Source organism: Cetorhinus maximus, chromosome 3 (assembly GCF_964194155.1).
Source record: "Cetorhinus maximus chromosome 3, sCetMax3.hap1.1, whole genome shotgun sequence".
NCBI lineage: Eukaryota > Metazoa > Chordata > Chondrichthyes > Lamniformes > Cetorhinidae > Cetorhinus > Cetorhinus maximus.
Genome location: NC_135881.1, coordinates 19,820,638 through 19,842,887, shown reverse-complemented (window position 1 = coordinate 19,842,887; position 22,250 = coordinate 19,820,638). Strand labels below are relative to the sequence as shown.

General features: G+C 42.7%; 1 protein-coding gene across 2 annotated transcripts in view; it reads right to left on the bottom strand.

Moving 5' to 3' along the window:
* Nucleotides 1–22,250, bottom strand: part of galnt11 (UDP-N-acetyl-alpha-D-galactosamine:polypeptide N-acetylgalactosaminyltransferase 11 (GalNAc-T11)) — a 180,479-nt gene that overhangs the window by 52,179 nt on the left and 106,050 nt on the right. Inside the window, exons 3-4 of one of the 2 annotated variants that reach the window (XM_078536890.1) lie at nucleotides 16,794–17,146; nucleotides 6,334–6,457 (exon numbers count right to left, since the gene is read on the bottom strand). In XM_078536890.1, the coding sequence (XP_078393016.1) occupies nucleotides 6,334–6,457; nucleotides 16,794–17,076 (407 nt within the window). In that variant the 5' untranslated portion in view covers nucleotides 17,077–17,146. Of the gene's footprint in view, nucleotides 1–1,010; nucleotides 2,529–6,333; nucleotides 6,458–16,793; nucleotides 17,147–22,250 lie in introns of those variants that run through there. The other variant, XM_078536897.1, reaches the window with a different exon arrangement.

Below are 22,250 nucleotides of genomic sequence, written 5' to 3'. Positions count from 1 at the left end.
TGTGACATTCAAAATAATATGTGATTGTTCTTCCTCCTAGTGACAAGGACAATGTTTTTCTTTTTAAAAAATAATTAGATTAGTGGATCTCTCGTGATTTTCCTCGTGGTAAGCTAGTGCATTAGGTCTCTCTCTCACTTGCTTCTGTCATCTCCACGTTTTGTCTGTCTGTCTTTTTTCTTTTTATCTTTCTTCTCTTTATATATTTTCTTTCACGTGTGTGGTGTTTTGTTCACCTCCCCTTTCTGACCCACTGTTATGACCGATGCAGTTGGTAAAGCTGAGTTATTTAAAAATCCCTGAGGGAAACTTTAAACAACTGTCATGACTATAATTTTAAGTGTTATGTCTGAGATGCGACTCTAAATTCAGGAATCAGACCACCAGTTATCGAGGTTTTACATTAAACTAAATGAAACATTTTATTAATTTACATAGGTTAAAATATATATACACATGGCTTCAAATTATCATAACTTTTAACAAATTCCCAAACTAATCTCCATTAAGGCAACAGCAACCCATAGACTTAACCAAACGCTAGGCAAAGCATTTTCACCTTACAAATTCAAAATGAGGTTCCCTTCACTTTGGTTCTTGTGGAGACAGTTGGAGGCTTACAGCTGCCTTTTGATCTCACATTGCCCCTGATCTACACACACAACACTGCTGAAGTTATACCTACCACCCCCATTGAATGTAAATTCTCATTTTATCACCAGTCTCTCCTAACAATAAAACTCCTTTCATAGTACCAATTTTATTAGTAATATAAACATATTGCTTGGTATCTGCTAGATAGGAGTTAGTTTTCACCCCACTTCTTGAATGGTCTTTTCAAAAATGCAAGTACACTCTATCTCTCTTACATATCAAAACTAGTACACATCAAAGCACCCAGACTAGCTGGCTTTAATTGAATTAAGACACAGCCACAGACTAAACCTCTATTTTAAAAGAAAAATATTTCCCAATAATATTATACACATTAAAAGCTTCATGACACCCACCTGCCCATGCCACACATTTGTTTCCCACAGTCCTGCTGTCTTGATGGTTCCACTTTCCCAATGTATTTCTCTCCATTCCCACCAACCTTCATGAAGCCAGTCTTCCAGTTTCATTGCTCATGTCTCCTTCCCATTGCTATCTTCCACTTTCTTTCTTGCTTTTGCTTGCTACCTTTCCCTTTTTTCTTCTTTCATTTAAGCCTTAAAATTCACATCCTCTTTCTAATGAAATACTTACTGTTTCCTTCAATGTTATCACTTTGATCCATCCCAGCTAAATATGCCAGCTTCCTTCATATTCTCTTATTTGCCCTACAGCCTCAACCCCATTCTTACTCCCCCGTCCTCTTAAAAGCACACCCCTTTCCTATCCCTTCCAACGGTGTCACCCAAAGCCTTCTAGAAGGCATAATCTCCCACATTCACCCTGACGCCTAATCTTTAGGAGTTTGCAAAACAGGTCTGGGCCACTCCCTTCCATGACAACTGGGGAATCAGTTTTGGAAACCCATGTTGTGCTTTCAAAGAGCTATGAATGCTGACATTATTAGCAATTACAGTGCTTTAGAAACCAGTATGTTGCTGTCAGACACCATGGAAGATGAGGCAGTCGGTGGAGAGTGACAGTGGCCTGGGCTGGCTTCCCAAGTCAGTGCAAGTTAGAAAATGAGCGCAGGATGGCAGCATAAGAAAGGAATGAACTGAGTATGCTGGCAGGAAATCCTGGACCAAAAAGTGGATGAAGTGGGCAGGGAAGTAGCCAATGGTTAAGGAGAGCAGGGCTAGTGTCAGGAAGCAGAATATCAGAGAAAGGGAAGCGGGGAAGAGACAATCAACAACAACAAGTGGTTATATTTACGTAGCACCTTTAACATAGTAAAACAACCCAAGGCACTCCACAGGAGCATTATTAAGCAAAGTATGATACCAAGCCACATAAGGAGATATTAGACTGATGAACAAAGGTTTTGTCAGAAGTAGGTTTTAAGGAGTGTCTTAAAGGAAGAAAGCGAGATAGAGAGGTAGAGGAAAGGTGCAGGGAGAGAATTCCAGAGTTTGAACCCAGACAACTGCAGTCTCGGCCACCAATGGTGGAGGTAAAATAAAGGAAAACCCAAAGTTATTTTACAAGTACATTAAGAGTAAGGGGATAATTAGGGAAAGAGTAGGGCCCATTAAGGACCATAGTGGTAATTTGTGTGTGGAGCCGGAGGTAGGTAGGGTTCTAAATGAATACTTTGTGTCGCTGTTCACAAGTGAGAGGGTATGGAAATCAGGCAGAAGGACTGTGATGTAATTAAAGAAATTAGCACAGAAAGGGAGGAGGTTCTAGGTGGTCTGGCAGGCTTAAAAGTAGATAAATCTCCAGGCCCGGATGAAATGTATCCCAGGCTGTTGAGTGAGGCAAGGGAGGAGATAACAGGGGCGCTGGCAATAATTTTCAATACCTCTCTGGCCACAGGAGAGGTGCCAGAGGACTGGAGGACAGCCAATGTGGTACCGTTATTCAAGAAGGGAGGAAGGGATAAACCAGGGAACTACAGGCCAGTCAGTCCAACCTCAGTGGTGGGGAAACTATTGGAAGCAATTCTGAGGGACAGAATTAACCTACACTTGGAGAGGCAGGGACTAATCAAGGACAGTTAGCATGGATTGGTTAAGGGGAGGTCGTGTCTGACCAATTTGATTGAATTTTTCGAAGAGGTAACCAGGTGTGTAGATGAGGACAATGCATTTGACGTAGTCTACTTGGACTTCATCGAGGCTTTTGATAAGTTCCCTCATGGGAGACTGATAACGAAGGGATCCAAGGCAATTTGGCAAATTGGCTGAGTGGCAGGAAGCAGAGGCTGATGGTCGAGGGGTGTTTTTGTGACTGGATGCCTGTGTCCAGTGGGGTTCCACAGGAATCGGTGTTGGGTCCCTTGCTGTTTGTGGTATATATAAACGACTTAGACTTGAATGTAGGAGGGTTGATCAGTAAGTTTGTGGATGACACGAAAATTGGTCGGGTGGTAAATAGTGAGGAGGATAGCCTCAGGTTACAGGAGGATATAGACGGGCTGGTCAGATGTGCTGATCAGTGGCAAATGGAATTTAATCCGGATAAGTGTGAGGTGATGCACTTGGGCAGGACAAACAAGGCACGGGAATACACGAGGATCAGAGGGACCTTGGTGTGCACCGGTCCTTTAAAGTAGCGGGACAGGTAGATAAGGTGGTTAAGAAGGCATACGGGATACTTGCCTTTATTAGCCGAGGCATAGAATATCACAGAATCACAGTGCAGAAGAGGCCCTTCGGCCCATCGAATCTGCACCGACACGTGAGAAACACCTGACTTACCTAACTAATCCCATTTACCAGCACTTGGCCCATAGTCTTGAAGAATATAACAGCAGGGAGTTATGCTGGAACTGTATAAAACGCTTGTTATGCCACAGCCAGAGTATTGCGTGCAATTCTGGAATCCATATTATAGGAAGGATGTAATTGCACTAGAGAGAGTGCAGAGGATATTTACCAAGATGTTGCCTGGGCTGGAGAGTTTTAGTTATGAGGAGAGATTGGATAGACTGGGGTTATTTTCCTTGGAGCAGAGGAGATTGAGGGGGGGCATGATTGAGGTGTATAAAATTATGAGGGGCATAGATAGGGTAGACAGGAAGGAACTCTTCCCCTTGGTGGAGGGATCAATAACCAAGGGGCATAGATTTAAGGTAAGGGGCAGGAGGTTTAGAGGGGATGTGAGGAAGAATTTTTTCACCCAGAGGTGGTGAGAATCTGGAACTCACTGCCTGAAAGGATGGTAGAGGCAAAAACCCTCATTACATTTAAGAAGTATTTGGATGTGCATTTGCGATGCCATGGCACACAAGGCTATGGGCCTAGTGCTGGAAAATAGGATTAGAATAGTTAGATAATTGTTTGACCGGCGCAGACTCGATGGGCAGAAGGGCTTTTTTCTGTACTGTAGACCTCTTTGACTATGACTCTATGACAGATGTGTGAATTGAGCACTTCAATCACTTTTCATCATTTATATAATAAAGTCAAACATAATCAAATTGCAATTTCAATCTGAAACTAGAGTCTTAATCTAAATAAAGGAAACTACGAATGTATTCGGGACGAGTTGGCTGTGGTAGATTGGGAAACTACATTATCAGTTATGATGGTAGGCAGGCAATGGCTAGCATTTAAAGAATTAATACATGCTTTACAACGGATTTACATTCCTTTGAGGCACAAAATCCCAGCAGGAAAAGTGACCCAACCATGGCTAACAAGAGAAGTAAAAAATTGAATTAGATCGAAGGAAGAGGCTTATAAAGTTGCCAAGATAAATCATAAGCCTGGGGGTTGGAAGTATTTTACAATTCAGCAAAGGAGGACCAAGAAACTGATGAAGAAAGAGAAAATAGGATATGAAAGTAAACTAGTGAAGAACATAAAAATAGCTTTTATAAAAGCTTCAATGTCTATGTAAAAAGGAAAAGATTAACAAAGACAAATGTGGGCCCATTACAAGCAGAGACAGGAGAGTTTATCATGGGGAATAACGGAAGGGCAGGGAAACTAAACAAATACTCTATGTCTGTCTTCACACTTCCCTGAAATACTACAGAATCAGGGGACTAGCGAGATTGAAGACCTGAAAGAAATTAGTATTAGTGAAAAAGTAGTACTGGAAATATTAATGGGACTGAAAGTTTATAAATCCCCTGGACCTGATGATCTACATCCCAGAGTGTTGAAAGGTGGCTGTAGACATAGCAGATGCATTGGTGGTCATCTTGCAAAATTCTTTCGATTCTGGGACAGCTCCTGCAGATTGGAAGGTGGCAAATGTAATCCCACTATTTAAGAAAGGAGTGAGAGAGAAAACAGGGAACTCATTGAGAGATGCAAAATTTGCAGCAAGGATGTTCCCCTGGTTTGGTGGCGGGGGGGCGGTGGGTGGCAGGGTTCACTGTCTCAGAATAAGAAGTAGGCCGTTTAAGACAGAGTTGAGGAGGAATTTCTTCACTTGGAGGGTGGTGAATCTTTGGAATTCTTTACTACAGAGGGCTGTGGAGGCTCCACCATTGAGTATGTTAAAGACAGAGATGGTCAGATTTCTAGTTATTAAAGATATCAAGGGATATGTGAATAGTGTGGGAAAATGGCTTTGAGGTAGAAGATCAGCCATGATCTATTTGAATGGCGGAGCAGGCTAGAGGGGCTGAATGGCCTACTCCTGCTCCTATTTCCTACGTTCCTATTTCACATAAATCAAAATGTTAATAACTGTGACACAAATAGAATTGTCATTACATGGGAATTGGTGTGAGAGGAAGATAATCATTTTTTTTTGTGTTGTATGCAGCAGAGTTGGGGTATCTCACATTGTGTGGTATCAATCCTAGAAATAGCAGCCCTGAAATTTTTCTCAATTCCTATAACCATTAGTTTGTTGCAAAGACCAGGCTAATTTAAAATAAAAACAGAAAACACTGGAAAAACTCAGCAGATCTGGCAGCATCTGTGGAGAGAAAAACAGAGGTAATGTTTTGAGTCCAACAGACACCTGCTGAGTTTTTCCAGTGCTTTCTGTTTATATTTCAAATCTCCAGCATCCACAGTTTTCACTTTTATTTTGCAGACCAATTTCAAGTTCACTAAGGTGACTAAATTAGCTACAGGATACCTTTGCATTATGATAAAACACCACAGGATTTAGATACCTATCTCTCCATAATAAAGTAATTTGCATTTATATAGCACCTTAAACATAGCCAAATGTCCAATGGGCCTTCACAGTTGGGAGTCAGACTTGAGCAAGAGGTCTAGAGAAGGTGGTTGAAGGTACTGTCAAACTTTTAAGGAGGATTTTGAAGATGAGGAGTAATGGAACAAGAGGTATGGGAATGGAGTTCCAGGATGGCTGAAAGTTTGTTGACAGAGCAGAGCAGAGAGAGGAGGGATGTTTAATAAACATCAGGAAGTGCTAAAGTTGCATGCTTGGACATAAGCTCAAGGAGGTTACAAAGGTAGGGGAATTTGACGATGAAGATTTTGAAGCTGACGCCAGTGCAGGTCAGCAAGGATTCGAGTGATAAGGTGAGGAGAATTGTGTATGGCATTGCATGCGAGCAAAGAGATGAATTGACGCAGGGTGGAGGTCAAGAGGTCAGCAAGGAGGTCATCATTAAAATCAATTCTGACAATGATGAAGATGTGCTGACAGCTTTGGAATTTAGTATTAATACAACTGATGCGTGCAAGTGGAAACGAGGGGTGCATCTTCAAATCAAGTGACAATTGAAATTTAGGGACTTGCTTTGGGTTTCTGGTATCAGGAACATCTCTGCTGTAGCCCAAACGATTACTGATAAGCACATTGAAAGCATGTTTCTGGTATCCGGCATTCCGAATTTGCTGATCTACTTCATTGAAAATCATACCTGAAAGAAAAATGCTTTCATTAAAGTAAGTATGTTAGAACATTTACATTAACACATTAGCATGATTTACAGGGAACATGTTTCAAAGTCAGAAAATCTAACAAACAGTGCATTTATTTTTGACCATATGCCTTTGTCAAAAAGTCCCTTCATTTTTCTCTCTCAAGATGAGCATTCCTACTGATCAGCTCCTGAGTCCTCAGCGAGACTGCTATGTACCGACTGCTGATTTGGTTATTGATTTCGGAAGTAGAAGCTATTGAGTAGGGATAAAGGTAACATCCTCTGATTGGCAGGATGTGACCAGTTCCCCAGCTTTTCAACATAGATCTTACTGACTTGGCTGAAGGAATAGACAGCTTTATATCCAAGTGTTGCAAAGAATGTCTAGTTCATGGTTCATGTTAATATTTTAAAGATAATTTTTAGTTCTGGTAGGTTTAAAGTTTAACTGTAGAAAATGGGATCAATGCAACTGAAGCAGCTTAGAGTCTATTACATTGAAAAGATTGGGGTCATGTTGACTTAAGGGGTTAACAGCCAGAAAGGTAAGAGCCATAAAGCAGCAGGTGGGCTTACTTAACTGAAGAGCTGGAGTTGTGACGTCTGCAATGCTTACAAAGGAGAGCAGTCCAAAGAGATGTTTTGTTTTGGAGGTTGGAGCTAAATTAGTTGAAAAGCAGTGAACCCTGAAAAACGACATCGTCATGGAGATTGGTGGAGCTTAAGAACATTCGTGCCACACAAGTGCCAGGCAAGGACCATCTCCAACAAGGCAGAATCCAACAATCACCCCTTGACATTCAGTGGCATTAACATCACTGAATCCCCCACTATCAACACCCTGGGGGTTAACATTGACCAGAAACTAAACTGGACCAGCCATATAAATACTGTGGCTACAAGAGCACGATAGAGGCTAGAAATTCTGCAGAGAGTAACTCACCTCCTGACTCCTGAAAGCCTGCCACCATCTACAAGGCATAATTCAAGAGTGCGATGGAATACTCTCCACTTGCCTGGATGACTGCAACTCCAACAAAACTTAAGAAGCTCAACACTATTCAGGACAAAGAAGCCCGCTTGACTGGCACCCCATCCATCACCTTCAACATCCACTCCCTCCACTACCAATACATAGTGGCAGCAGTGTGTACCATCTACAGGATGCACTGCAACTGCAGCAATTCACCAAGGCTCCATCGAAGCACATTCCAAATCCGTAACCTCTATCCCCTAGAAGGGCAAGGGCAACAGATGCATGGGAACACCACCACCTGAAAGCTCCTCTCCAAGCCACACACCATTCTGACTTGGAACTCTATCACCGCTCCTTCACTGTAGCTAGTACAAAATCCTGGAACTCTCTCCCTAACAGCACCTTGGGTATAACTACACCACATGGACTGCAGTGGTTCAAGAAGGTGGCTCACAACCACCTTCTCAAGGGCAATTAGGGATGGGCAATAAATGCTGGCCTAGCCAGCAATGCCCACATCCCATGAAAATAATTTTTAAAAAGGCTCTCTGGTTTCAATTTGCAGCAGAGGAAGAGGCTATACTGAAAGGATGCTGCTTTTTTTTATTCAGTCATGGAATGTGGCATCGCTGGCTAGACCAACATTTATTGTCCATCTCTAATTGTCCTTGAGAAGGTGGTGGTGAACCACCTTCTTGAACTGCTGCAGTCCATGTGGTGTAGGTACACCCATACTGCTGTTAGGGAGGGAGTTCCAGGATTTTGACCCAGTGACAGTGAAGGAACCGGTGATATATTTCCAAGTCAGGATAGTGAGTGGCTTGGAGGGGAATGTCTAGATGGTGATGTTCCCTTGTGTCTGCTGCTCTTATCCCTCTAGATGGTAGTAGTCATGGGTTTGGAAGGTGCTGTCTAAGGAGCTGTGGTGGGTACCTGCAGTGCATCTTGCAGATGGTACACACCGCTGCCACTGTGCGTCGGTGGTGGAGGGAGTGAATGTTTGTGGATGGGGTACCAATCAAGCAGGCTGCTTTGTCCAGGATGGTGTCAGGCTTCCTGAGTGCTGTTGGAGCTGCACTAATCCAGGCAAATGGGGAGTATTTTATCACACTCCTGACTCATGCCTTGTGGATGGTGAACAGGCTTTGGGGAATCAGGAGGTGAGTTCTTCTCCACAGAAATCCTAGCCCCTGACCTGCTCTTGTAGTCACAGTATTTATATGGCTGTTCAGTCCGGTTTTTGGTCAATTAGCAGTTAGTAGGCTCCAAGCAATTAGGGCTCAGTGAAGTCCTGGGGAATTGGGAAGGTCACTGGTTCTGTGCCAGGCAGATACGACTCAGAAGAAGCCTTGGGAGCCATTTATGGCTCCCTATAGCTGGGAGATAAAGTTCAGAGAAACCCAGCGGCAGTGCCAGCTTAGTGAAGCTAGCAGTCTGTGAAAGAGTTGGAGGTTTTCCAGAAATTAGAGGTGTGAGTGCAACTTTGTGAATCCTGTGGAACGTGGTCTTGGGAGGAGATTGAAACATCGGGAGGTGAGCATTTGTTGAAGCAATCTGAGTCAGAGCGGCTTTTGAGGGATTTCAGGGCCTAAATCTTCAAAAGTGAAGAGTTGAAATCCCTCATGAGGGAGGCAGAGTTTTAACGAGATATTTTGATAAAAGTGGTCGCTGACATCTGGATGGGTTGCTGAGAAATCCGTGGATTCTGTCTTGGTCGCATCTGCCATTTAATGTGCAGTGTGGTGCGTTTGACCACAATTTACCTGTTAATTTATATTTACCTTATGTTAATCCTGAATGTTAGAGTATAAGATAGATACTGTAGATAGTTTCACTTTTCTGACTTTGTATAGTAAAGTTTATTTTTTGTTTAAAACCATGGAATCTTTTGGCTTTATTTTCCTAGTGGGTAACTGGGATTTCAAACATTGCCTACTTTAAACAAAACATTACTGGTTCCTGACCAGATCGTAACAGTGTGCAGATTACACTTGGCTAGGAGGGCCAGTACATTGTGTGGAAAAGAACAGGAAGTTACAAAGGGACATAGATGGAGAAAACTGTGACAGGTGGAATTCAAAGAGAGGAAGTGCAAGGTGACCACTTCAAATCCCAGAAAGACAAAGTGGAATATTTTCTTAATGGTGAAAAACCAAGAGCTGCAGAGAAGCAAATCTCTAAAAGCTAGTGCATAGGTACAAATCTCCTCAGGATATTGCACAACATCTAGAGTATTGTTTTATTCATTCACGGAATGTGGGAGTCACAGGAAAAGTCAGCGTTTATTATTCATCCCAAATTGCCTTTCAAACAAAATTGAGTGGCTTGCATTTCAGACAGAAGTTAAGAGCCAATCAGATAGCTATGGGTAGGAGTCACATATTGTCCAGACCAGATAAGGATGGCAAATTTCATTTCTTTGGAATTCTCTGCCCCGGAGGACTGTGGAGGTACAATCGTTGAGTATGTTCAAGGCTGAGATTGATAGATTTCTAATATTGAAAACATCAAGGGATAAGGGGAGAGTGCAAGAAAATGGTGTTGAAGAAATAGAAAATCAGCCATGATCTAACTGAATAGCGGAGTGGGCTCGAAGGGCTGAATGGTCTACGCCTGCTCCTATTTCTTATGTTCAGTCAGTGAACCAGATGGGTTTTTATGACAATCTAGTAGTTTCATGGTCACCATAACTGATACCAGCTTTTTTTATTCCAAATCTATTTAGTTAACTCCCCTGTTCTTCTTCAAAATGGTATCTTTTACATCCAACTAGATGGGCATGCAGGGCCTTAATTAATGCCTCATTCAAATAAGACCATAAGACATAGGAGCAGAAGTAGGCCATTTGGCCCATCAAGCCTGCTCCACCATTCAACGAGATCATGGCTGATCTGGTAACCCTCAACTCCATTTTCCTGCCTTTTCCCCATAACCCTTGATTCCTTTACCGATTAAAAATCTGTCTCTCTCAGCCTTGAATAAACTTTACAACCCAGCCTCTACAGCCCTCTGCAATAAAGAATTCCACAGATTGACTGCCCTCTGAGAGAAGAAATTCCTCCTCATCTCTGTTTTAAACGGGTGCCCCCTTACTCTGAGATTATGCCCTCTAGTCCTAGACTCTCCCACAAGGGGAAACAACCTCTCCGCATCTACCCTGTCAAGCCCCCTAAGAATCTTATATGTTACAATGTGGATGCCTCTCATTCTTTTAAACTCAAATGAGTATGGGGCTCAATCTGCTCAACTTCTCCTCATAAGAAAATCCCTTCATACCCAGGATCAACCTAGTGAACCTTCTCTGGATTGCCTCCAATATATCTTTACATAATTAAGTGGACCAAAACTGTTCACAGTATTCAAGGGGTGGTTTAACTAGTGTCTTGTATAGTTTTAGCAAGGCTTCTTTATTTTTATACTTAATTCCCTTTGAAATAAAGGCCAACATTCCATTTGCCTTCCCTACTTCCTGTTGAACTTGTGTATTAGCTTTTTGGGATTCATGCACAAGGACTCCCAAATCCTTCTGTGCTGCAGTCTTTCTCCATTTATACAATATTCACTCCTCTCTTCTTCCTACCAAAGTGCATAACCTCACACTTTCCCACATTATATTCCATCTGCCAAGATTTTGCCCACTTAGTTAACCTGTCTATATCCCTCTATAGACTCTAAGATAAAAATACTGCGGATGCTGGAAATCTGAAACAAAAACAAAAATTGCTGGAAAACTCAGCAGGTCTGACAGCATCTGTGGAAAGAAAAACAGAGTTAACGTTTCGAGTCCATATGACTCTTCTTCAGAACTTCTCCTGAATAATTCTGAAGAAGAGTCATACGGACTCAAAACGTTAACTCTGTGTTTCTCTCCACAGATGCTGTCAGACTTGCTGAGTTTTTCCAGCAATTTTTGTTTTTGTCCCTCTGTAGACTCCTTGTGTCATCCTCACCACTTGCCTTCCCACCTATTTTTGTGTCATCCGCAAACTTGGCGATAGTACATTCACTTCCCTCATACAAGTCATTAATACATATTGTAAATAATTGTGGCCCCAGCACTGATCCCTGTGCCCTCTACTAGTTATAGGTTGCCATCCCAAAAATGCCAGCCTTATCCCAGCTCTCTGTCTTCAATTAGTTAGCCAATCCTCTGTCCATGCTAATATACTACCCCTGACACCATGGGCTTTTATCTTATTAAGTAGCCTTATGTGCAGTACCTTATAAAATGCCTTTTGGAAATTCAAATATATTTATAGAACCATAGAAATGTTACAGCACAGAAGGAGGCCATTTGGCCCATCTTGTCCATGCCAGCCCGAGGACACCCAGGTGCCCTTTCTAATCCCACCTTCCTGCACCCAGCCCATAGCCCTGCAGCTTACAGCACTTTAGGTGCAGATCCAGGTGCTTTTTAAAAGAGTTTAAAGTTTCTGCCTCTACCACCAACTTGGGCAGCGAATTCCAGACACCCACTACCCTCTGCATAAAAAAGTTCTTCCTCATGTCCCCCCTACACCTTCTGCCACTTATCTTAAATCTATGTCCCCTGGTTCTAGAATTCTCCATCAAGGGAAACAATTTTATCCTGTCCACTCTATCTATTCCCCTCATATTACGTCTACTGGTTCCCCTTTATTTATCCTGCATGTTACCTCCTTGAAGAATTCTAATAAATTAGTGAGGCATGATTTCCCCTTCATGAAGCTATGCTGACTCTGCTTGATTAGATTATGTATTTCTAAATGCTCTGCTATTACATCCGTTATTATAGACTCCACCATTTTCCCAATGACAGATGTTAAGCTAACTGGCCTATAGTTACCTGTTTATTGTCTCCCTCCCTTTTTAAGTAAGGGTTGTTACATTGGCCATTCTCCAATCCTCTAGGACTTTTCCAGAATCTATGGACTCTTGGAAGATTAGTACCATGCACTCACTATCTCTGTAGCTACTTCCTTTCATATCCTAGGATGCAACCCATCAGGTCCAGGGTCTTATTGGCCTTTAGCCCCATTAGTTTCCCTAGTACTTTTTCTCTAGTGACAGTTATTGTATTTATTTCCTCCCCCCGCTTTTGCCCCTTGACTATTTAGTATTTTTGGAATGCTATTAGTATCTTCTGCCATGAAGACTGAAGCTAAGTATTTATTCAACTCCTCTGCCATTTCCTGGTTCCCCATTATTATTTCCCCAGCCTCATTCTCTAAGGGGCCTATGTTCACTTTGGCCTCTCTCTTCTTTTTTATGTATTGAAAGATGCTTTTACTGTCCATTTTTATATTACCTGCTAGTTTACCCTCAAAGTTTATTTTCTCCCTCTTTATTGTTTTTTTGGTCATCTTTTGTTGGTTGTTTTAAAACTTTCCCAATCCTCTGGCTTACCACTAATCTTTGCCACATTGTATGTTTTTTCTTTCAATTTGATACTGTCCTTAACTTCCATGGTTAACCATGGTTGGTTTATCCCCTTCATTGAATCCTTCTTCCTCACTGGGATATATCTTTGTTGAGAGTCATGAACTATTTTCTTAAATGTCTGCCATTGTTCATCATTGTTCTACTAAACTGCTTTCCCAGTCCACTCCAGCTAACTCTGCCCTCATTCCATTGTAATTACCCTTAATTAAGTTTAGCACAGTTGTTTCCAACCCAAGTTTCTCACTCTCAAACTGAATGCTAAATTCTACCATGTTATGGTCACTGTTTCCTAGGGGATCTTTTACTCTGAGATCATTTATTAAACCTGCCTCATTACACATTACCAGATCCAAAATAGCCTGATCCCTGGTTCGATTCACAATATATTGTTCTAGTCCCGAATACACTCTATGAATTCTTGCTCCTGTCAACCCTGCCTATTTGATTTTCCCAACCTACATGAAGATTAAGGTCATCTTATTGTACTACCTTTGTTACATGCTCTCATTATCTCCTGATTTATTCTCTGTCCTACAATATAGCTACTGTCAGGGGGCCTATAGACTATTCCCATCAGTGTCTTCTTCCCTTTGTTATTTCTTACCTCTACCCATACGGATTCTACATCTTCTGATCCAAGATCCTTTCTTGTTATCGCACTTATTCAATCTCATACTAACAAAGCTATCCCACCACTCTCTCCTTCCTGCCTGACCTTTTCAAAAGTCATGTAACCCTGAATATTTAGTTACCAGCTTTGATCTCCTTGTAACCACATCTCCGAAATAGCTATGACATCATATCCATTAACCTCTATTTGTGCCATTAATTCATTAATATTGTTCCAAATACTATTTACATTTAAGTAAAGAGCCACTAATTTTGCCTTTTTACCATTTTTTCCTCCTTTGAGCTTATTTACTGCTTTTTTTAATGTTTGTACACTTTGTCCCTTCCTGTCACACCCTGGGTATCATTACCTAAATAGCTGCCCTGCAAGACAGCCATGTCCTTTTGCTTTGTAAGCCCCCTTCTAGAACCATCCCCCTCTCTATTTAGTTTATTGCCCTCTCTACAGCCCTACTTATTTGATTCGCTAGGACACTGGTCCCAGCATGGTTCAAGTGAAACCCGTCCCACCAGAACAGCTGCCTTCTACTCTAGTACTGGTGCCAGTGCCCCATGAACTGAAACCATTCCTCCCACACCAATCTCTGAGCCACGCATTTAACTCCTTGATTTTATTTACCCTATGCCAGTTTGGCCAGGTAGCAATCCTGAGATCATTACCTTGGAGGTTCTGCTTTTTAATTTAGCTCCTAACTGTTCAAATTCTTTGAGCAGAACCTCCTTTCTAGTCCTATCAATGTCGTTGGTACCAACATGGACGACGACAACTGGATTCCTCCCCTCCCACTCCAAGTTCTTTTCCAGCCCTAAGGAGATGCCCTTAACCCTGGCACCAGGCAGGCAACACAGCCTTCGGGACTCACACTCACGGCTGAGAGAACAGTATCTATCCCCCTAATTATATTGACCCCTACCACTACTACATTCCCATTTCCTCCCCCGATTCAGCAATAAACATCCCGTAGTTCCCTTCCCCAAAGCATGTAACTGTTTTTAAAAATGTGAAATAATACAATAAATTCAATAAATATTTGAGTGGGCAGAGCCAGAGCAGATGGAATTTAATGTTAACAAATATAAATTGTTGCCCGGAGACAAAAACATTATGTTTACTGGAAGCCACATATATTAATGCACAGGGCCCTGTTCTTTGTAGGCAGAGAGAATATGTACATACATTGCACCAATTTCAGCTAAACAAAATAAGTGACAGCCATTTTCTGACTCATTCCTCGGGGCAAATCCTTGACCAATCAGGGTCAAGCCGCCTGGTTTAAATTTCAAATAAAGCTCGGCAGTTAACTGCCAGTCACCATCAGTGGTGCATTCTCCATGGCAACGTCACTTGCCAACGAATCAGCACTCTCTTCACATACAGTATAAATTGTTGTCATTCCCTTATATTGGTGTTCTTGCAAGTGTCCTGATGAGTGCAAGACGAAAAGTGTAGACATGTCTCCTTTTTCATCAATACTCAAGTTCTGTACTACCAAACAACTATAGGATGTTTCTGGATCGATAAATTAAATTTGGGTTGGAAGTCTTTTATCATCTATAATAATGATACACAAAATATGACAGGTGTAATGCAGAGCTAGACTTCCTGCCTATTCAGTCAAAAAGAAAGACTCACATTTATAAAGCACTTTTCATGGCCACCTGACATCTCAAAATGCTTTACAATCAATGAAGTAGTTTTTGAAGTGTAGTCACTGTTGTAATGTAGGAAACGTGACAGGCAATTTGCACACAGCTAGCTCCCACAAACAGCAATGTGATAATGACCAGATAATCTGTTTTAGTGATGTTAATTGAGGGATAGATTTTGGCCAGGATTCTGGACATAACTCCCCTGCTCTTTTGCAAATAGTGCCACGGGATCTTTTAGACCTACTTGAGGGGGCAAATGGGGCCTTGGTTTAATGTTTTATTTGAAAGATGGCACCTCCAACAGTGCAGCATTCCCTCGAAACTGCACTGGAGTGTTAGCCTTGATTTTTGTGCTTAAGTACCCAGAAACTTGTGACTCAAAGGCAAGAGTGCTACCAACTGAGCCACACCTGTCACATAATTAAACAGAAAATCTATTCCAAATTAAATAGCATATAATTCTCTATAGAAAAGTAAGCTCTCTACCATATCAAAATATTATTGTATCAACATTTTTATCTAGTACATATTTTCCCTATAATATGTACATTTTATTAGCGCAATTACAAACCTGCTTAACTATTCTTGACATAAAGCAATTTTTTGAAAGTACGTTTGCGGATGAATGAATATACCATTTTAAAAGGATTACTTATTACAACACAGTTGAAAGCCTTAAAATAAGTCATCCCTGGAAAACTACAGAAGCTTAACCCTGCAGTAACTGTGCTGCTCAAATGTTTACAGTAATACCAACAAGCGTCATTTTCCTTAGCAAATCTCCAAATGCAAAATTTCACCTCAAACTTTAGTTTCCAGAAGAGGATGTTTTTTCCCACAGCCTCATAACTCTTAGCTGTTCAACACACATCATGACTGTGCACGTCTACACTTTATTTCATGGCTGGAAATTAGGATATTTGAATGTTACTGAGGGTGTTTGTATGAAATTCTTTGTTTACGGGCGAGTTACTTTCTCCATTAAGAACATACATAAGGAATTTCATAGGGTCGCATTAAACATTCATCCATTATTATTTGAATAGGTCAATTTCAAGGCAATTGAATCCATACATCTATCTGCAGTATTACTGTGGGTTGCAAAGGCATCCCAATTTTTGTCAAATTTGCAGGGTTACTATTTTAGATGGTATGTTTGCTAACTAGTCCAAATGTGAAAGATTTGTTTTTGGGATCGAAATTAATCAGAGCCCATTTCTGTGCCCGTCTCAGGCCTGCCAGAAACAGTGCACACCCGAACTGGGAGCACAAGGCCGTCGGGGAATTGGGCCCCAACTACATTGTCAGGGTAGGCTGGAGGTACAGCAGCTCAACACATGAGAAAAATCACTAACAAACTATCCTCAAGTCTCGGGATGGGGGGGAAGGGGGTGTGTGCGAAGCGGATCAGACAAGGGGGAATAGGAGTGTGACCATTAGGACTGTGGAGTCCGAGGGTGGGAGAAGCAATCCTGATCCTCCTGGTTCCACAGAAAGGTTTTCCCTGAAAAGCCTACTCCTTTCTGGTTTCCCAGAAGGAGGCATTGTACTGGTTTGTACTTACAAGCACTTTATAAATACTTTTAATTTTAGAAAAGATAGCAAACCAAACACAACATTACTAACCTACTAACCTAGCAGTAACAGGTGACTCACCCAGTTCTGAAGACAGTGCCAATTTTTTCTCAGAATTTCTAGGCACGTGTTCTATAAACTGGTTGCTTACGCTGCCATGGTGCTGGGATTCAAGCAGCCGTTTGGGGCCTTTAGTAAGTCGGGGCTGAAATCTCCACTGTGCTCGCTGGCTCCCCGGGAAGGGCACATTGCTGAAGGCGTAGCCTTCGTTGTTCACGTTGAAGTAGATGAACAGGAGTAGTGTCCAGGTCACAGAAGTGAAGAGGCACCCGTAGCAGAAGTAGCGTAACGTGACACTGCCCATGGTATCCCTAGCATTGTTAGAGGCCCATTTTCATTCCTCTGAACCGACACACAAAGTCAAGCCGATTAGCCTGATGGAGAAGAAAACTGTTAGTATCTTCCCACACCCCAGTAAGCCATACAGGAAAATTCTTTTGGGTCTAATCAACTGGCATGACAAAAATAGTCTTTTTCCAATATAAAAGAAGTTGCACTGTCAATATTATGAAAGAGATGGTACCTGCTCAAAATACATTATTAACAACATATAGTGTCTTTAACAGAGTAAAACGTCTTAAATTAACACTGTAGAAAATGGTGCGGGGCTGTGGTTGAAGTAATTTGAATACATTTATACTGAGGAAAACACTGTGACAATCAAACACCTTGTTAATGATCTTATCTTGCCGCAACAATCTAACCTTTATTTCTGAGAATGGAGAGCTCAGTAAAAGCAGAACATCCCATTCGAGTACCAAGATGGTTACCGAACAAAGTTCATTGGAAAGAGGGTTAACGTAGAAAGGATCAATTATTAACAGCATTTTCTGATGGAAATGTTGTTTATTCAACTTCAGGCAGCTATAAAATGATACACAGGCCCAGATTTTCCTCCAATACAATGCCCAAGTTAGGTGGAAACAGTAGGAAAATCAGGCAGTGAATCTCACCATCCTATTCCTGCTCCAAACTCCATTTTTATCTCATTACCCCTGAGACGAAGATTAATAGTTACCACCACCCCCCAACCATCCCAACCCCACTGCCTCACTACACAAGCTTGTGCAAATGACGCCAGGGAGGCACAGTTTGGTAACCCGCCCAACTTCTCCACCAGCCGCTGATCACATTGACTCTGGAATATCCTCCAGGGTAGGAGTGCTGCATTGAATTGGCTCTTGTGCCAGGTCCTGCATTGATAATGAGCCCCGACCCAGGAAATTACACCAAGTCACAGCGGGCAGAAGTTTCACCCCAATCCTCCTCTAGTGGGAGGAAGAAGACCAAGCCTATTCATTGAAGTGTTCACCAGTTCAAAGGGGCAATAGTCATAATCAATTGTACTGTTGAAATAAGGGCATTATGGATTATACAATCTTCTTGCGATTTTATGCGAAATAAGAACTGAAAAAGAGCAAACAGTTGAAATTGCATTCTACTGTGCCTTATTTGTACCCTACATACTTCTGGTCTTGACTCCATCAGTCTCTCTACATTGGGAGATGTACTGCTTGACTGAGCTCAGTCTTCTTCCTCCAACCGCTCTTAGCAAACCCACTTTCTTTTACTTACACAATATTATCCATCTCTGCTCCTAACTGTCCTCCTGCATTACTGAAACCTTAGCCCATGCATTCGTTATCTTGAAGCTCAATTTCTCAAGTGCTTTCCCAGCTGGCCTCCCTTTCCAAATGCTCTGCATACGACGACCTACCCAAAGGCTGCAGCTGGCATCCTCAGCCAGAAGGTTGATTTCAAAATTCTCACCCTCACTTTCAGAGCCCTCCGACCTTAGTGATCATCACTTGCCTTATGTCCCTTTGCAAACGATACTGAGGGAGTGCTGCATGTCGGAGGTGCCATCTTTCAGATGAGACATTAAACCAAAGCGCTGTCTGCCCTCTCAAGTGGACAATAAAAGATCCCAAGGCACTAAGAAGAGTAGTGGAGATTTCTCAACTAACATCACATTAGACAGAAATAAAAACAAAAAACTACTGCGGATGCTGGAAATCCAAAACAAAAACAGAATTACCTGGAAAAACTCAGCAGGTCTGGCAGCATCGGCGGAGATGCTGCCAGACTTGCTGAGTTTTTCCAGGTAATTCTGTTTTTGTATCACATTAGACAGACTGGTCATTATCTCTTTGCTGTTTGTGGGAGCTTACAGTGCACAAATTAGCTGCTGAGTTTCCTATGAGGTGGTGTAGTGGTAATGTCACCAGACTAGTAATCCGGAGGCCCAGGCTAATGCTCTGTGAGCATGGATTTGAATGCCACAATGGCAGCTGGTGGAATTTAAATTCAGTTAATAAATCTGGAATTAAAAAGCTAGTCTTGGTAATAGTGACCATGAAACCATTGCTGATTGTTATAAAAACCCATGTAGTTCACTAGTGCCTTTTAAGGGAGGAAATCTGCCGTCCTTACCTGGTTTGGACTACATGTGACTCCAGACTCAGAGCAATGTGGTTGACTCTTAACTGCCCTCTGAAATGGCCTAGCAAGCCACTTAGTTGTATCAAAAACTGCTACAAAGCCTACATAAAGGATTGAAACCGGACGATCACCGGGCATTGACCTAGGCGCTGGAAATGACAATGGCATACCCGGCCCTGTCAACCCTGCAAAGTCTTCCTTACTAACATCTGGGGGCTTGTGCCAAAATTGAGAGAGCTGTTCCACGGACTAGTCAGTAATAGCCTGACATAGTCATACTGACGGAATCATACCTTACAGACAATGTACCAGACGTTACCACCAACAAACAGGCCCAGCAGAAGTGGCGGTACAGTTGTATACAGTTGGAATGGAATTGCTCTGGGGATTCTCAACATTGACTCTAGACCCCATAAAGTCTCATGGCATCAAGTCAAACATGGGCACGGAAACCTCTTGCTGATTACCACCTACTGCACCCCCATTCAGCTGATGACTCAGTACTCCTCAACACCACTTGGAGGAAGCACTGAGGGTGGCAAGGGCACAGACTGTACCCTGGGTGGGGGACTTCAATGTCCATCACCAAGAGTGGCTCGGTAGCACCACAACTGACCAAGGTAGCAGAGTCCTAAGGATTTGGCTGCTAGACTGGGTCTGTGGCAGGTGGTGAGGGAACAAACAAGAGGGAAAACCTATTTAACTTCATCCTCACCAATCCACCTGTCACAGATGCATCTGTCCATGACAGTGTTGGTAGGAGTGACCACTGCACAGTCCTTGTGGAGACGAAGTCCTGTCTTCACATTAGTACTACCACCCTGCTAAATGGGACAGATTCCGAACGTATCTAGCAACTCAAAACTGGGCATCCATGACACACTGCTGCCATCAGCAGCAGCAGAATTGCATACAACCACAATCTGTAATGTCATGGCCCAGCATATCCCCTACTCTACCACTACCATCAAGCTGGGGATCAACTTAGTTCAATGAAGAGCACGTAAGGGCATGCCAGGAGCAGCACCAGACATACGTAAAAATGTCAACCTGGTGGAGCTACAACATAGGCAGTCCTGCCACATCCATACATGAATGGTGGTGGACAATTAAACAACTAACTGGAGGAGGAGGCTCCACAAATATCTCCATCCTCATTGATGGGGGACCCCAGCACATCAGCGCAAAAGACAACGCTGAAGAATTTGCAGCCATCTTCAGCCAGAAGTACCAAGTGTACGATCCATCTCAGACCCCTCCTCACGTCCCCAGCATCACAGATGCCAGCCTTCAGCCAATTCAATTCACTCCATGTGATATCAAAAAACAGATGAAGGTACTGGATACTGCAAAGGCTAAGGGCCCTCACAACTTTCTAGCAATAGTACTGAGGATTGGTGCTCCAGAGCTAGCCATGCCTCTAGCCAAGCTGTTCCAGTACAGATACAACACTAGTATCTACTTGGCAATGTAGAAAATTGCTCAGCTAAGCCATGTACAAAAAAAGCAGGACAAATACAACTTGGCCAATTACCGCCTCATCAGTCTACTCTCGATCATCTGCAAAGCATTGTCGGCTGTCCTATCAAGAGGCAATAACCTGCTCACTCTCGCTCAGTTTGGGTTCCTCCAGGACCACGTAGCTTCTGACATCATTACAGCCTTGATCCAAACATGGACTAAAGAGCTGAACTCAAGAGGTGAGGTGAGAGTGACTGCCCCCTTGACATCAAGGCAGCATTTGTGGTATCCTCGCAAAACTGAAGTCAATGGGAATCAATTAAGTTAATGGGACTCCACTGGTTGGAGTCATGCCTAGCACAAAGGAAGATGGTTGTAGTTGTTGTTGGTCAATCATCTCAGTCCTGGGACATCACTGCAGGGATTCCTCAGGGTGGTGTCGTAAGCCCAACCATCTTCAGCTGTTTCATAAATGACCTTCACTCCATTATAAGGTCAAGAGTGGGATTGTTCGTGGATGATAGCACAATATTCAGCACCATTAGCAACTCCTCAGATACTAAAGCAGTCCATGTCCATTTGCAGCAAGACCTGGACAATTTTCAGGCTTGGGCTGATAAGTAGCAAGTAACATTCATGTCAAAAAAGTGCCAGGCAATGACTATCTCCAACAAGAGAGAATCTAACCATCTCCCCAAGACATTCAGTGGCATTATCATCGCTGAATCCCCCATCATCAACATCCTGGGGGTTACCCTTGACCAGAAACTGAGCTGGACCAGCTATATATATATACCTAGGCTACAAGAGCAAGTCAGAGGCTGGGAATGCTGCAGAGAGTAACTCCCCTCCTGACTCCCAAAGGCCTGTCCACCAACTGCAAGGCACAAGTCATGTGTGATGGAATACCCTCCACTTGCCTGGATGAGTGCAGCTCTAATAGCACTCAAGAAGCTCAAAACAGCCTGCTTGATTGGCACCCCATCCATCATCCTCAACTTTCATTACCTCCATCACCAACGCACAGCAGCAACAGATATCTCAAAGATGCATTGCAGCAACTCACCAAGGCTCATTCAACAGCATCTTCTAAACCCGCGACCTCTACCACCTGCAAGGACACGGGCATCAAATGCATGGGAACACTGGCACCTGTAAGTTCCCCTCTGAGCCACTCACCATCAACAGCGATATATTTCCAAGTCAGGACGGTGAGTGGCTTGGGGGGAAACTTCCAGGTAGTGGCATTCCCATGTGTCTGCTGCCCCTGTTCTTCTAGATGGTAGTGGTCGTTGGACTTGCTGCCTAAGGAGACTTGGTGAGTTGCTGCAGCGCATCTTGTAGATGGTACACACTGCTGGCACTGTGCGTTGGTGGAGGAGGGAGTGAATGTTTGTGGATGAGGTGCCAATCAAGTGGGCTGCTTTGTCTTGGATGGTGTCAAGTTTCTTGAGTTTTGTTGGAGCTGTACTCATCCAAGCAAGTAGAGAATATCCATCACACACCTGTGATAAACAAAAGAGAGAGCAGAAGATAAGAGAGCAGGATAGCAATAAGGGAGATGGTTAGCAAAAT